The 13,642-nt window shown below is 40.4% G+C and overlaps 2 protein-coding genes across 2 annotated transcripts in view; one reads left to right on the top strand and one right to left on the bottom strand.

The window, feature by feature from the left end:
- Nucleotides 1–1,328: 1,328 nt before the first annotated feature.
- EAH_00043980 (hypothetical protein, conserved) lies at nt 1,329–6,615 on the top strand (the record flags this gene model as incomplete). The annotated part of the gene is made up of 9 exons (XM_013394938.1): nt 1,329–1,340; nt 1,549–1,681; nt 2,051–2,691; nt 3,856–3,926; nt 4,216–4,306; nt 4,979–5,100; nt 5,433–5,630; nt 5,915–6,002; nt 6,547–6,615. The coding sequence occupies 9 exons, from the start codon at nt 1,329–1,331 to the stop codon at nt 6,613–6,615; spliced, it is 1,425 nt and encodes a 474-aa protein (XP_013250392.1).
- Nucleotides 6,616–11,273: 4,658 nt separating this feature from the next.
- Nucleotides 11,274–13,642, bottom strand: part of EAH_00043970 (hypothetical protein, conserved) — a gene marked incomplete at both ends in the record, with an annotated part of 6,673 nt that continues 4,304 nt past the window's right edge. Inside the window, 3 exons of the mRNA XM_013394937.1 lie at nt 11,274–11,338; nt 11,636–11,702; nt 11,990–13,642. The exon at nt 11,990–13,642 is cut by the window's right edge and continues 2,057 nt beyond it. Coding sequence (XP_013250391.1) covers nt 11,274–11,338; nt 11,636–11,702; nt 11,990–13,642 — 1,785 coding nt within the window. The remainder of the gene's footprint in view (nt 11,339–11,635; nt 11,703–11,989) is intronic.

Below are 13,642 nucleotides of genomic sequence, written 5' to 3'. Positions count from 1 at the left end.
AACCACTTGTAAGCTAGGGTTTAGGGTTTAGGGTTTAGGGTACTTATAGTGGAGCGCGAGCAGAATATAATGCAGACATATATATATATATATATGTCTAAATGTTCAATATATGTCTAATTATATTTGAAAATATATTTGCAGCGGCGTGCTGACACCCTTAGCGATTTAACTGCATGCGATTAGCGCATGCATATTCTTGCATGCACTGGTATAATATTTTCTTTGTATTTAATTTCAGGTGTATATACATTTACACTTCCCATATTCTTTTATTCTAGCAGTGTTGTATCTTTACAGTCATAGCGCTAACTGCTTACTTTGGATTGAGTTTCCTATAAATGCAGATTGCATGCAACGTACAGCATCATGCGTATAATATTACATATATGTATGATTTGGAATGCAAATAAATAGAATATATTTAATGCTATGTATATGTATGTTTCCGTCGCGCACTGTATCTCCAAGTGTATGTACATCTTCGCTTCTCAGTCTTTTCGCCTTGTGTAAAGCAAACAAAGTAATGCAATAAAATGGAGGAAGACAAGAAATAAACACAGAAGCAGAGAGCCAGAGAAAGTCTGAGAACTAAACACTTATAAAGCAGCAGCAAGACCTGATATCCCACTAACTAACAACACCCGCATCTTGCAAAACATATGTATGTTTCCGTCGCGCACTGTATCTCCAAGTGTATGTACATCTTCGCTTCTCAGTCTTTTCGCCTTGTGTAAAGCAAACAAAGTAATGCAATAAAATGGAGGAAGACAAGAAATAAACACAGAAGCAGAGAGCCAGAGAAAGTCTGAGAACTAAACACTTATAAAGCAGCAGCAAGACCTGATATCCCACTAACTAACAACACCCGCATCTTGCAAAACATATTGCATGAAAAAACAAACAGCTCAACAGAAAACAAACACATCCAGACAATGCATGCATGCATGTATGCATGTATGCACATGTATATACATGCATACATGCATGCATGCATGCATGCATGCATGCGTTGTTTGAAAAAACAGAATAATAATAATGAATAAGGTGCATTTATGTTTTTCTATAATGTACACCTCATTCTTGCATGCATGCATGCATGCGTTGGGTGTGCAGAGAAGACCCTGAAGCATTGCCTCCTTTGTTGCTTTTCTGCCAGTTGTATTTGGAATTGAGTAAACAACAAACAAAAGCAGCACATCTCGTTGCCGTAGGAAAGCGAACGCAAGTACGTAAACCCTAATCCCTTTATCTAGGGTTTAGGGTTTAGGGTTGGGGGTTTGCGCTGCTTGCTCCACTTACATGCACATTGCATACATGCTTTTATCATGCGTCTTAGGGTTTGGGTTTAAGGGTTTAGGGTTTAGGGTTTAGGGTTTAGGGTTATTCGCCAGAATGCAATTCTGCAACAAGGCATGCAAAAGTAGGGGAAGGTATCGTATTGAGGGTTTGCATCTCAATACGATACCTTCCCCTACTTTTGCTTGCTTCACGTTGCAAGGTTTAGCGTTTAGGGTTTAGGGTTTAGGGTTTGCGTTTGCTGCGTAGAATACCATCTCGAGGCTGAAGGATGAGGGTTTGCAATCCGCTGCTTTGAGGGCTGGCGAAACCCTTGAGGGTTTGGCGCAGCAGCGGCGGTTAGATGTCTTTTGCTGGTGGTTACTGGCGTGCGTACGAAGAGGTAAAGGAAAGAAAGGGTTTAACGAGGGTTTAGGGTTTAGGGTTTAGAGTTTTTGTTGCTGGTGGCTGTGCTCACGGCTTTGGGGAGTGCTGACGAGAAAATCGTTTATACCGGAACTAGGGTTTAGGGTTTAGGGTTTAGGGTTTAGCCTCCTCGGTTTAGGCACTAGGGTTTACGGATTCGAGTATAGGGTGTAGGTGTCAGGGTTTACATAGGGTTTGTTAGGGTTTAGGGTTTAGGTGCGGCTGTTTGTGTAGCAGCAGGTTTCGCTGTGGCTGCTGCTGACTGTCTAAGACCTTCCCTTTGTATTATCGCTGCTGCTGCTGTTGCTGCTGCTGCTTCTGTTGTTTGTTTGTGGTGCTGCTGCAGCTCAGCAGCGTCCGTCGGAGGCGATTGCTGCTTTGCTGGAGTGTATACGCAGCTGCCCGTCTTTTGCTGCTGCATGGGAAGACCTAACAGATGTCTTAGCAGCACAAGTGTTTGCTGCAGGCCGCTCTCATGGCCCTTTACCCTGGTCAGGGCCAGACACTGCAGCAGCAGCAGCTAATGCTGCTGCTGCAGCTGCTGCAGCTGCTGCTGCTGCGGAGGGTACTGAACCTGCCCCTGAAGCGCCAGCTGCAGCAGCAGCTGCACCTGCTGCAGGCGAAAGCAGCAGGAAAAACAACGAAGGGAGACACCAGCAACAGCAACAGCAACAGCAGCAACAGCAGCAGCAGGCAATGCAGACCGATGTGCAGCTCTCATGCGATCAGGACATTCCTAACAACGGCTGCAGCCGCAACAGCAGCAGCTGCAGCGTTAACGCTCAACAAGAGCAGCAGCAGCAGCAGCAGCAGGGAGGCCTACCTGAGGGAGAAGGCGCCTGGGGCCAGTGCGTTATTTCAGCAGCAGCAGAAGCAGCAGCAGCAGCAATAGCAGCAGAAGCAGAGGCAGCAGAAGCAGCAACTGCAGCAGAAGCAGCAAACATCACCAGCCCCCATGCAGATGGAAGCCACAGCCATTCTCCTACCGTACGGCTTAAGGGTTTAGGGTTTAGGGTTTAGGGTTTAGGATCTTCATTCGCTGATGTGCTGTGATTAATAGGTTTCGTTTGGTTCGTATCTTGCTTGCAGACAAACCCTAAACCCTAAACCCTAGTGCATATTTGCCCTGTGGCGCCTCTAGTGTGGCAGTAAACCCCAATTTTGGTTTTAGGGTTTAGGGTTTAGGGTTTAGGGTTTAGAATAGATTGTGTAAATCTTCATGTATATACACCCCAGCATGGATTTGCATTTAATATTTATATTTATGTTTATATTTGTTTTGTCAATTGCTTTCTGCTGCTTGGTTTATTTATTTTGCTGTTGATGTGCTTATTTATTTATTTATTTATTTATTTATTTATTTATTTATTTATTTGTTTGTTTGTGTGCAGCCTCCCTTCTGTCTGTTATTTCCAGAAGAACTGTTAAAAATGAATTGTAATGAGTTTATTTCTGCATTAGGTTTAAGTAATTCTGGGGTGTATGGACAGCTTTATTTTTCTTTGTTTTGTTTAAAAACAAATAATTTTGTGCGGGCAGTCGAAGGTCTGTCTAATCTTCTTCTTGTCTTTCCTCATTCTCCTTTTCTTCTCTCGCATGTAGGTTTAAATATTTATATATATATTTATATTTATATATTTATATTAATAGCTGTATTTTCACGTCTATTCACATTTATATTGTATGTCGTTGAGTGCTTACTGATGCTTTGTTTAATTGTGCTGATGTTTTTATGCTTTTATTTCTTTGTTCGTTCATTTGCTAGCTTTTGCTGCGTCTTTGTTTGATTCTAAAGCTGCATAATTGTTTATTTGTTTTGTTGTCTTAATTAATTAATTTATTTTTGTTTGTTTGTTTGCATACCCGTTAGCATTCTTCTTGTGTCTGTTATTTGTTTGGGTTTACATCTTCATTTGCTTCGTTGTTTATTTATTCTCTTCTATATTTTGTCTATTTATTTTATACTTTATTTATTTATTTTATTATTTATTTATTTATCTTATTTTTTGTTCGTTTATTTTATTTTATATTTATTTATTTTATTTTATGTTTATTTTTTTGTTTATTTACTTTCTTCTTTTTGTGTTTGTTCTTTGCTCTTCTTTGTTTACTTATTTTATTCTTTTTTATTTGTATTTTTGTTGTTTGCAGCTAGCAAAGTGTGCATGCGAGTTGGGTGAGAATGAAACAGCAATAAAATTATTTCAACGTCTCCATCAACTGTAAGACACTCCGCATGCGTGCATGCATGCGTGCACATTGCATGCAGATGTATGCATGCATTTGCATGCAAATCGATTTAGTGAATGCATTCATTTGCATGCATTCATTTGCTTGCATTCATTTATGCATGCGTTTATTTGCATGTATTCATTTGCATGCATTCATTTGCATGTATTCATTTGCATGCATTCATTGCATGCATGCATTTGCATGCATTCATTGCATGCATGCATTTGCATGCATGCATTCACTTGCTTGCATGCATTTATGCATGCATTTTTACTTCAGTCATCCATCGCGTTTGGATTTTGTTGGAGATTACGCGCGGCTGTTAGCGCAGCAAAACGACAAAGAAGGAATAAAGAGACTTGCAGAGAATGTGAGTAGACATTCAAACCCTAAACCCTAAACCCTAAACCCTAGACCCTAAGCGCAAAGCAAGCCTCTGTTGCAGCTTTGTTTGTTTGTTTTTCTTTATTATTCTGCTTTTTATTCATGTACGGAGTGTATAGACGCCCATTCAAAATATAAACAAACAGAATGATACTCTCAGTATATTATAGTAAAAAGTTTATTGCATATGTTTATTATATATATATATATATATATTATACATTTATATACATATATATAATACGAACTTATTCCTGTATAATATTAATAATAAGAGTAACACTTTGTTTTCATCTAAACATTAAATATATCAGTGCAAATAAAATTTTATTAATGCTAAGGCATCTATATATTATATATATATACATATATATATGTATATACATATATATATATATGTATATGTATATATATATATATATGTATAGACAGGCCGTTAGCACACTAAAATCTGTTAATGCATCAACAAACCTTTTATACAAAATAAACAACAAAAAAATCAAAAGACAATTAAATACATCTGAGTTTGGCGCTTGTTTCTGTATTTTGTTCATTCGTTTATCTGCATGGCTGCATGCATATATCCTACAAATATATATATATATATATATTATATATATATATTGTTATTTGTTTGTTTTGTGTATTGTGATTGCAGTGTGAATCCATTGCCCCGACATCTTTCTGCACATTTCAGGTGTATGGGCAGCAGGCGCGACTAAAAGGGGCTTTAGAAGAAGCTGTTGAAGTTCTGCATGCAGCAACAGCTCTTAACCCCACGTCCGCCATCAAAATTAGGGTTTAGGGTTTAGGGTTTAGGGGTTGAGGGCTAGAGGGCTAGAGTTCAGGGGTTAGGGTATAGGGCTTGGGGTTTAGGGTTTGAAGGCAAGGATTGAAGGGTTAGGGATTTGAGGTTTAGGGTTGGAGCTGAGGGTTCAACCGCTTGAGGGTTTAGGGTTTAGGGTTTAGGGTTTAGGGGACATAACTAAGCCTATGCAGCATTTTAAAACCTTTGCATGCACGGGCTGTATTCGGGTTGAGGGTTTCAACTCTATGCGCCGCTCCTCTACAGTTTAGGGTTTAGGGTTTAGGGTTTAGGGTTTGTGTTTCAGGGCTGGCGAGGGTTGGACGCAGTTGGGTTCAGCGTATTTAGAGATGGGTGATTTGCTTTCAGCAGCAAAAGCCTTTGCATTAGCAGCAGCAGCAGCACCAGCAGCAGCAGCAGCACATTTAGGAGGAGGCCAAACGCAAGCGTTGCTGCACAACTGGGCAGCAGCAGAACGCCTCTACGCTACAGCTGTTAAATGCAGGTGAGGGTTTAGGGTCTAGGGTTTAGAGTTTGGGGTTTAGAGCTTGGGGTTTAGGGTTTGGAGTTTGGCGTTTAGGGTTTAGGGTTTAGGGTTTAGAGTTTGGTGTTTAGGGTTTAGGGTTTAGGGTTTAGAGTTTGGTGTTTAGGGTTTAGGGTTTAGGGTTTAGAGTTTGGTGTTTAGGGTTTAGGGTTTAGGGTTTAGGGTTTGGTGTTTAGGGTTTAGGGTTTAGGGTTTAGGGTTTGGTGTTTAGGGTTTAGGGTTTAGGGTTTAGGGTTTGTGTGCAGGCCTGATTTAGCGACAACTTGGTGGCATCTGGGGACCGCGGAGAAGCAGAGAAATAAACCCTCTGCAGCTTTCAAGAGTTTTGAAAGGGTAATTCAAACGGAATTAGGGTTTAGGGTTTAGGGTTTAGGGTCTTGTTATTCTAAGAGTAATGACAGTTATATATTTAATATAATATTTCAATTTTTTATTGTCTTTCTTTGCCTCATTGCCTGAAGAACAGCAGCAGTTTCTTTTTTACAATAGAAAGAATTAAATAAAACGTTTTTCTTGTTGTTCTTTTGTTTGCATTTCATAGCACACATTTACTGCTGCTTCTGCTGCTGCTGCTGCTGCTGCTGCTGCTGCTGCAGTGTTGGCTGCTCTCCCAGTCTTCGGAATCTGCGGCGGAGTGTTTTGCGTGCGCGATGGTATGCAACATTTTGCTGCTGCTGCTGCTGCTGTTTCTGCTGCTGCTGCTACTGCTCGTGTTGCTGCTGCTGCCCTTGTCGCTGCTGCTGTTGCTGCTGCTGCTTTCACTTCCATTGCTTCTTCAGTAGCAGCTGCTGCTGCTGCACCTAGTGCCACCCGCTGCAACGGCTGCTGTTGCTGCTGTTGCTGCTGTTGCTGCTGCTGCTGCTGCTGCTGCATGCAGAGACTGCGCTCTGCTGGGAAGGGTTCATTAACTGCTGCTCTTTGGGCTGAGCGTCTGTTAGAAAGGTAATTATTAATTTGTTCTTTTTTAGATTTGTTTGTTTATTTGTTTTAATTGCATTTGCTTCTTTAGTGTATTATATATTAAGGATTATATATTATATTCATATTGTATTCGTATTTATATTATATTATCCTCATATCATTTCATATATGCATCTTTGTTGTTTTTCTCTTCCTCTCTCTTCCTCCTTTGCTTTGTTCCTAAACACGAAGAAATGCATGCATGCATGCATGCATGCATTTCTTCGTGTTTAGGAATGCATGCATGCATGCATGCATGCATGCATGCATGCATGCATGCGTTTGCTGGTGGTTTTGTGTTGGGGCTGTGAAGTTTTCTAAGGGAAAGTTTGGGGCCGAAGTATATTAAATCTTCTCCTCTTCTTTCGCAGCTCTCCAGCGGAAAGGTAAATCCAAATGTTGCTGCTGCTGCTGTTGCTGCTGTTGCTGCTGCTGCTGCTGCTGCTGTTGTTGCTGCCGTTGTTGTTGCTAGGGTTTAGGGTTTAGGGTTTAGGGTTTAGGGTTGAGAGGAGAAGGAAAGAGTGGGCGTTTAGCTAAAACCAAATAAAACAAAGAAGAAGAGAGCAGCAGCAGCACAACAGCAGCACAGCAACAGCACATCAGCAGTAGCACAGCAGCAGCAGCAGAGCGGCAGGAGAAGCAAACGTTTGCATGCATGTTGCTGCTGCTGCTGTCTCTTTTGCATGCAGCGTGCTGACGTTTGGGGCTTTGCTGCTGCTATCTGCAAAGCACCGGAAGTTGTTTTAAAAGGAATTGTTTTTTTAGTTTTTTTTTATAAAGAGGCCGTACGAGCATTTACTTCTTCTTTACTTTTTATTTATCTGCTCTTTGTCTTTCTCCTTATCTTTTTTGTATTTGTTTGTGCTAAAAGATGCTGTAACGATTTACTTCTTCTTTATTTATCTTCTCTTTCTCTGTTCTTTCTCTGTCTCTTTTGTTGTTGTTTGTTTTTTTGTTTATTTGTTTGTTTATTTGTTTGTTTATTTGTTTGTTTTATTTTTTTGTGTATTATTTTTGTTTAATCATTTTTTATTTTTCTACTCATCTTATACGTCTTTTTTATTATTTATTTTATCTCTCGGATGTTTATTTTTTGTATTTGTCTGTTTCCTTTTATTAATTTAGTGTCATTCAAGTTTATTTATTTGTTTAATTTAATTTATTTGTTTATTTATTTAATTTATTTATTTAATTAATTTATTTTTTCAGGGCGATGAGGCGAAGTCAAAATTTTTTGCGGAATTCCTCGAAAATGTTGGCGGTAAAAATTTTTGTATTTTTAAATTTATTTTTTAATTTATTTATTTTTAATTTGTTTATTTTTAATTTGTTTATTTCTAATTTGTTTTTTCTTGATTTTGTTTATTACTTGCCTTTGTCTTTGCTCATTTTTTGTTTGTGTCTGCGTTTGTTTCTGTTTATTTTATTTACTCGTACTTGGTTTGATTGTTTTTCGTTGTATTTGCTTATTTCTGCTTTTCTTTCTGTATATTTTGTTTGTCTTTATTTGTATTTGTTTGTTTGTTTTAACTAATTAATTTGTTTCAGGTTCTCCTTCGTGTGAAGCTTTGTCTACTTTAATCTATTATTTCTTTTTGTCTTTCTTTTTAGTATAATTTTTTTCTCTATTTGTATATTGCTGCTTGTTGTTTGCGGTGTATGTACAGCTAATGTTGTTTTTAATTTTTATATTATGCTTGTTTATTTTATTTGATTGCCGCACAGGGGTAGAGAGGATGAAGCGACTGCTGGATTAACACCGAACAAATTTAAAAAATAAAACTAAAACAAATATTTATCTTCTACGTTTTTCGTAAGCTTGCTGGCTGAGGTGTATGTACACCCCACAGCCACAGTCAAGCTCTTCTCTCTTTGTCTCTCTTTTCTATTTTTGCTTCTATTTAATATATTATTCTCTGCACTTTTGCATTATAAATGGAGAATAAAGCAGTAAAATAAACAAAAAAAAGCAGAAACAGCAAAAACATTGATGATGACGTTCTTTCCTGATTCTCTTTAAAAACTTCTCCGCTTTGATATATATAGCTTTGCTACACACTCTAGCTGCAATTGCAGCAGCTGCAGCAACAGCAGCAATAGGAGCAGCTGCAGCAACAACAGCAGTAGCAGCAGCAATAGCAGCATCAGCAGCAATAGCAGCAGTTGCAGCAGCAGCAGCAGCAATAGCAGCAACAGCAGTCACTGGCGCCAGTAGCAACAACAGCAGCAGCAGCAATATCAGCGGCAGCAGCAGCAGCAAAGTACGTTTGCTTGGGTTTTAATTTATTTATTTCTTTTGCATTTCATTCGTCTTCGTTTTAGTGAACAAAATAAATAAATAATTAAAACGGAAAGTACAAAGTCGAGGCAAAACAATAAAACGTCTCCCTCCCCCAGCGTTTGCCTTCAGACCCCAAACCCTAAACCCTAAACCCTAAACCCCAGCAGCACGGATAATGCGCGAGGTTGTGAAATCACAGAGACATTTATGTATGGCTTCGGGGTTTATTTGAGCTGCTGCTGTATATAGTTGTATTTTAAAGACGTGCATTAATTGCTGCATTTTGCATATATCGAGAGCTGTACATACACCTGCCCATAGACAATACGCATGCATATCGATAGCTTCTGTTTCTTTTGTATTATTTTTGTGTTTGTTTGCGACCATACGACGCACCGAATCCAACAAAGAAGAAGCAAATAAATTATTAGGAAATAATTTAAGCTTACGCAACCAACTGCACCCCTCATTTAAACAACTCAGCTGCCTATACACTTCAAAACTGCTGTCTTTCCCTTGCTGCAGCGACACCGCCACCGATATCGCTGTGCGGCACTTCAAAGATATCTGAAAAACAATTTTAAACAAATACATATAAATATAAATATATATATATATGTATGTATAATTAGCTTACTAAGTAATTTATTAGTTTGTTAATTACATAATTAATTACTTATTTAGTTAATTAATTTAGTTAATTAATTAGTTAATTAATTAACTAATTTATTTAGTTAATTAATTAACTAATTAACTGATTAATAATGTAATTAGTTAAGAAATAATGTACAGCAGAAACGAACAACCACATGCCTCTACAGTGTAGACACAATGAAGAAAGAAGAGAAACAAACGAGCAATAAATAATCTTTTTAATTTAATTCTTTAATTAATTTAATTTAATTTAATTTAATAATCATATTAATCATCAATTAATGTAAACGCCAACGAAAAGAAACAAACAAATACACCTAAAAAGAAATAATGCATTATACCGAAACCATCAAACCCTAAACCCTAAACTCCAAACCCTAAACCCTAGACCCCAAACCCTAAGCCCCAGACCCTAAACCCTAAAACCCACGCCGTAAACCCTAATCCCTAAACCCTAAACCCCAAACCCTAAACCCTAAACCCCAGGCCGTAAAACCTAATCCCTAAACCCTAAACCCCAAACCCTAAACCCTAAACCCTAATAGAGTGTGTTTGATTACCCTTGGTGGATCAATCCAGTGCAGCGCTCTTAAAGCCCTTTGTGCTTCTGCAGCAAGAGGAGAAGTTGCACCAAGACGAGAGACAAATAAACAACAAAAGAGTGCTGCATCTAAAGAAGAAGAATAATAGAAGAGCTCTGGTCTGACTATAGAGGCAAAAGCAAAGAAATGCAGCACTGCAAACTGAGCCCTGTAAAAAAAAGAAAAAAAACAAATATAAACATCAAACATTTGAACAACTAATTTACACTAAACCCTAAACCCTAAACCCTAAACCCTAAACACTAATGTGTGAATAATTATACTTCAGTATATACTTATTTTCTATTTTTTATTTATTTTTTATATTGGTGTACTTTATTGTATTATTATGTTTTACTATATAATTATATTATTTTATAATATTTTATTTCACAGTTATACTTTGTTATACAACAACAAAATAATAATTAATAGAAATAATAATAATAATAATAATAATAATTTGATAATAATAATAATAAATAATAAGTAGTAATAATAAATATAATAATAGACGAAAGTTGAATTACGAAAGCAAAAAATAAGTAATAGTAATAAATAAACAAATACATTAAATAAACAAATCAACAAACAAATAAATAAATAAATAACAAATAAATAAAATAAATAAATATGTCTGCATGCATCTGTTCCTCCCTGAACATCTGCAGCAAATAAATGAATAAAGTAAATAGACAAACATACAAAATAACAAATAACTAAATTAAATAATAAACAAACAAGTAAACAAATAAACAAATAAACAAATTAAATTAAATTAAATTAAATTAAATTAAATTAATTAAATATACTTGTATTCATCTGTCCTCCCCTGTACATCTGCAGCAACAGCAGCGCGAGAGAAGATGAGGCGCAGCACCAACTCAGACATCACCTCTTTAGTAAACCTAAACCAAAATAAATAAATAAATAAATAAATAAATAAATAAATAAATAATCATAGTCGAAAGAATAATAATAATTAATAGTAATAATTAATTTGCATATGTTAAGAAAAAAGATCCGTGAGTGGTAGTATAATTAAGCCAAAGAAAACCCTAAACCCTAAACCCTAAACCCTAAACCCTAAACCCTAAACCCCAAACCCTAAACCGCAAACCCTAAACCCTAAATCCTAATGTACTTGTCTCGGATAAAATGCGCAGCGGTGGCAGTCAGCAACTTCAAAATACCTGAAAACCACAAACCCTAAACCCTAAACCCTAAACCCTAATCACTAAACCGCACCCATAAATTATTACAATAAAAGACAGGAAGCAGCCGCAGCAGCACCAGCAGCATCATCACCAGCAGCAACAGCAACAGCAGCAACGGCAACAGCAGCAGCATCAACAGCAAATGTAACAGCAGTAGCAGCAAGAGCAACAACAGCAGCAGCAACAACAGCAGCAGCAGCAACAACAGCAGCAGCAGCAACAAAAGCAGCAGCAGCAGCAGCAACAGCAGCAGCAGCAGCAGCAGCAGCTAACCGAGAGCCAAAGTGAATACTGCGAGGGGGGCGGTATGATGAAAAGACGGCAAAAGCGAAGGCCAAACCTAAAACAAACAGCAGCAGCAGCAGCAGCAGCAGCGGCAGCAGCAAATGCAGCACCAGTAGCAATTGCAGCAGAAGCAGCAGAAGCAGCAGTAGCCGCTGCAGCAGCACCAGCAGCAGCTACAGCACCAGGAGCAGGAGAAGCAGCAGCAGCAACAGTACCCGCTGCACCAGCAACAGCAACACTAGGGGAAACAGCAGCAGCAGCAGCAACAGCAGCAGCAGCAACAGCAGCAGCAGCAACAGCAGCAGCAGCAACAGCAGCAGCAGCAGGAGATAGCTGGTTCACCTCATAAATGGCTGGCAGCAGCTCTCTTTCTCTTGAAGACAGAACAAACAAACACCGCAGCAGAGTTAAATGTGCAGCAGCAGCAGCAGCAGCATCACTCTCTTGCAAATGAAGACGAACGCGAGACAGCAGCTGCAATGCACAGACGCGAAGACCTCCATATAAAGGAGGCCTTGCTGCTGCTGCTGCTGTTGCTGCTGTTGTTGCTGTTGCTGCTGCTGCTGTTGCTGCTGCTGGTGCTTCGCCTGCAGCAGCAACACCAGCACCAATGTCTTCTTCTGTTGCTGCAACTGCTGCTTCTGCGTCTGCTTCTCCGTCTGCTGCTGCTGCTGCTTCTGTTGTTGCTGCAGCAGCAGCAGCAGCAGCAGGTGGTTCAGAAGGGAACTCATCTGCTTCTGGGTCTTCATTTACAAACAGCAAACTCGTTGAGCGGAGAAGACAAACAGCAGCAGGCTCTCGAGCTGAACCTACAGCATCTCCTGCTGCAGCTGCTGCAGCAGCAGCTGCTGCTGCTGCAATGCTGCTGCTGCTGCTGCTGCTGCTGGCCCACATGCCGCCCCGAGAGACGCGACGCCGCATGAGGGAAGAGGGTACAATACAGGAAGAAGAGCATTGTCTTGCAGCAGCAGCAGCAGCAGCAGCAGCAGCAGTTGCTGCTGCTGCTGCAGAAGGTGCAGCAGCAGCAGCAGCAGCAGAAGGCATTTGTATTGCTGCAGGAGACTCGCAGCAACGCCAGCAAACAAACGGAGACAAAGACAAAAAGTATCGGCTTCGTCTTGCTGCTCTCAACTGCCCCGATAGACACGAAGCAAACGCAGCAAACAAACGCAGCACCCACACGGGGACAGAAGCGCTACTCTGCTGCTGCTGATGCTGCTGCTGCTGCAGCAGTTGCTGCTGCAGACGCTCCTGCAGCACCTGCTGCTGCTGCAGCAGCAACGTCAAGAGAGACCCCACAGGCCCCAGAAGAGAAGGCGGAGCCAAGGCGATAACAGCAGAAAGCAAAGATACAATTCGCGGTTCTTCTAGTTGCTGCTGCTGCTGTTGCTGCTGCTGCAGCAGCTGTTGCTGCTGCTGCTGCAGCTGCTGCTGCATGCGGCAAGCCAATTCATCCAGCAGCAAAGCCCCTTCAGTCCTCAACAAACACCGCGGCCCGTCAGTGCACCTCCCACCTGTTGCTGCTGCAGCTGCTGCTGCTGCTGCTACACCTGCGCCTTCTGCTGCTGCTGCTGCTGCTGCTTCTGCATGCCGTATGTAGGAGCACTCGCTGCATGAGGAGAGCCCATTGCATTTCTGCTGCTGCAGTTGTCTTTCTCCTGAGTCTTCTCCCTCTGCGTCTGCCTCTGTCTGCTGCTGCCGCTGCTGCTGCTGCTGTTGCTGCTGCTGCTGCTGCTGCTGCTGCTGCTGTTTCTCCTCCCCTTTCCCTTCTGCTGGCTGCACCGTTGCCGAGTGTCTCTTCAATAGTTGCGTATCTGTTGCTGAACTGTTTCCTGCTGCTGCTGCTGCATCTGCTGCTGCTGCTGCTGCTGGTTCGCTGTGGCTGCAGCAGCGACCAAGTACGTCGTGCAGTGCTTGGAGTGCAGAGACAGCTGCATGCGCAACAGCTTCATTTGTATTTCCTGCTGCTTCTAGCAGCCCCAGCAGCAGCGGGGA

Source organism: Eimeria acervulina, genomic scaffold, assembly GCF_000499425.1.
Source record: "Eimeria acervulina Houghton genomic scaffold, Eah_scaff598, whole genome shotgun sequence".
Taxonomy (NCBI): Eukaryota; Apicomplexa; class Conoidasida; order Eucoccidiorida; family Eimeriidae; genus Eimeria; species Eimeria acervulina.
This window is presented reverse-complemented; position numbering and strand designations above follow the sequence as displayed.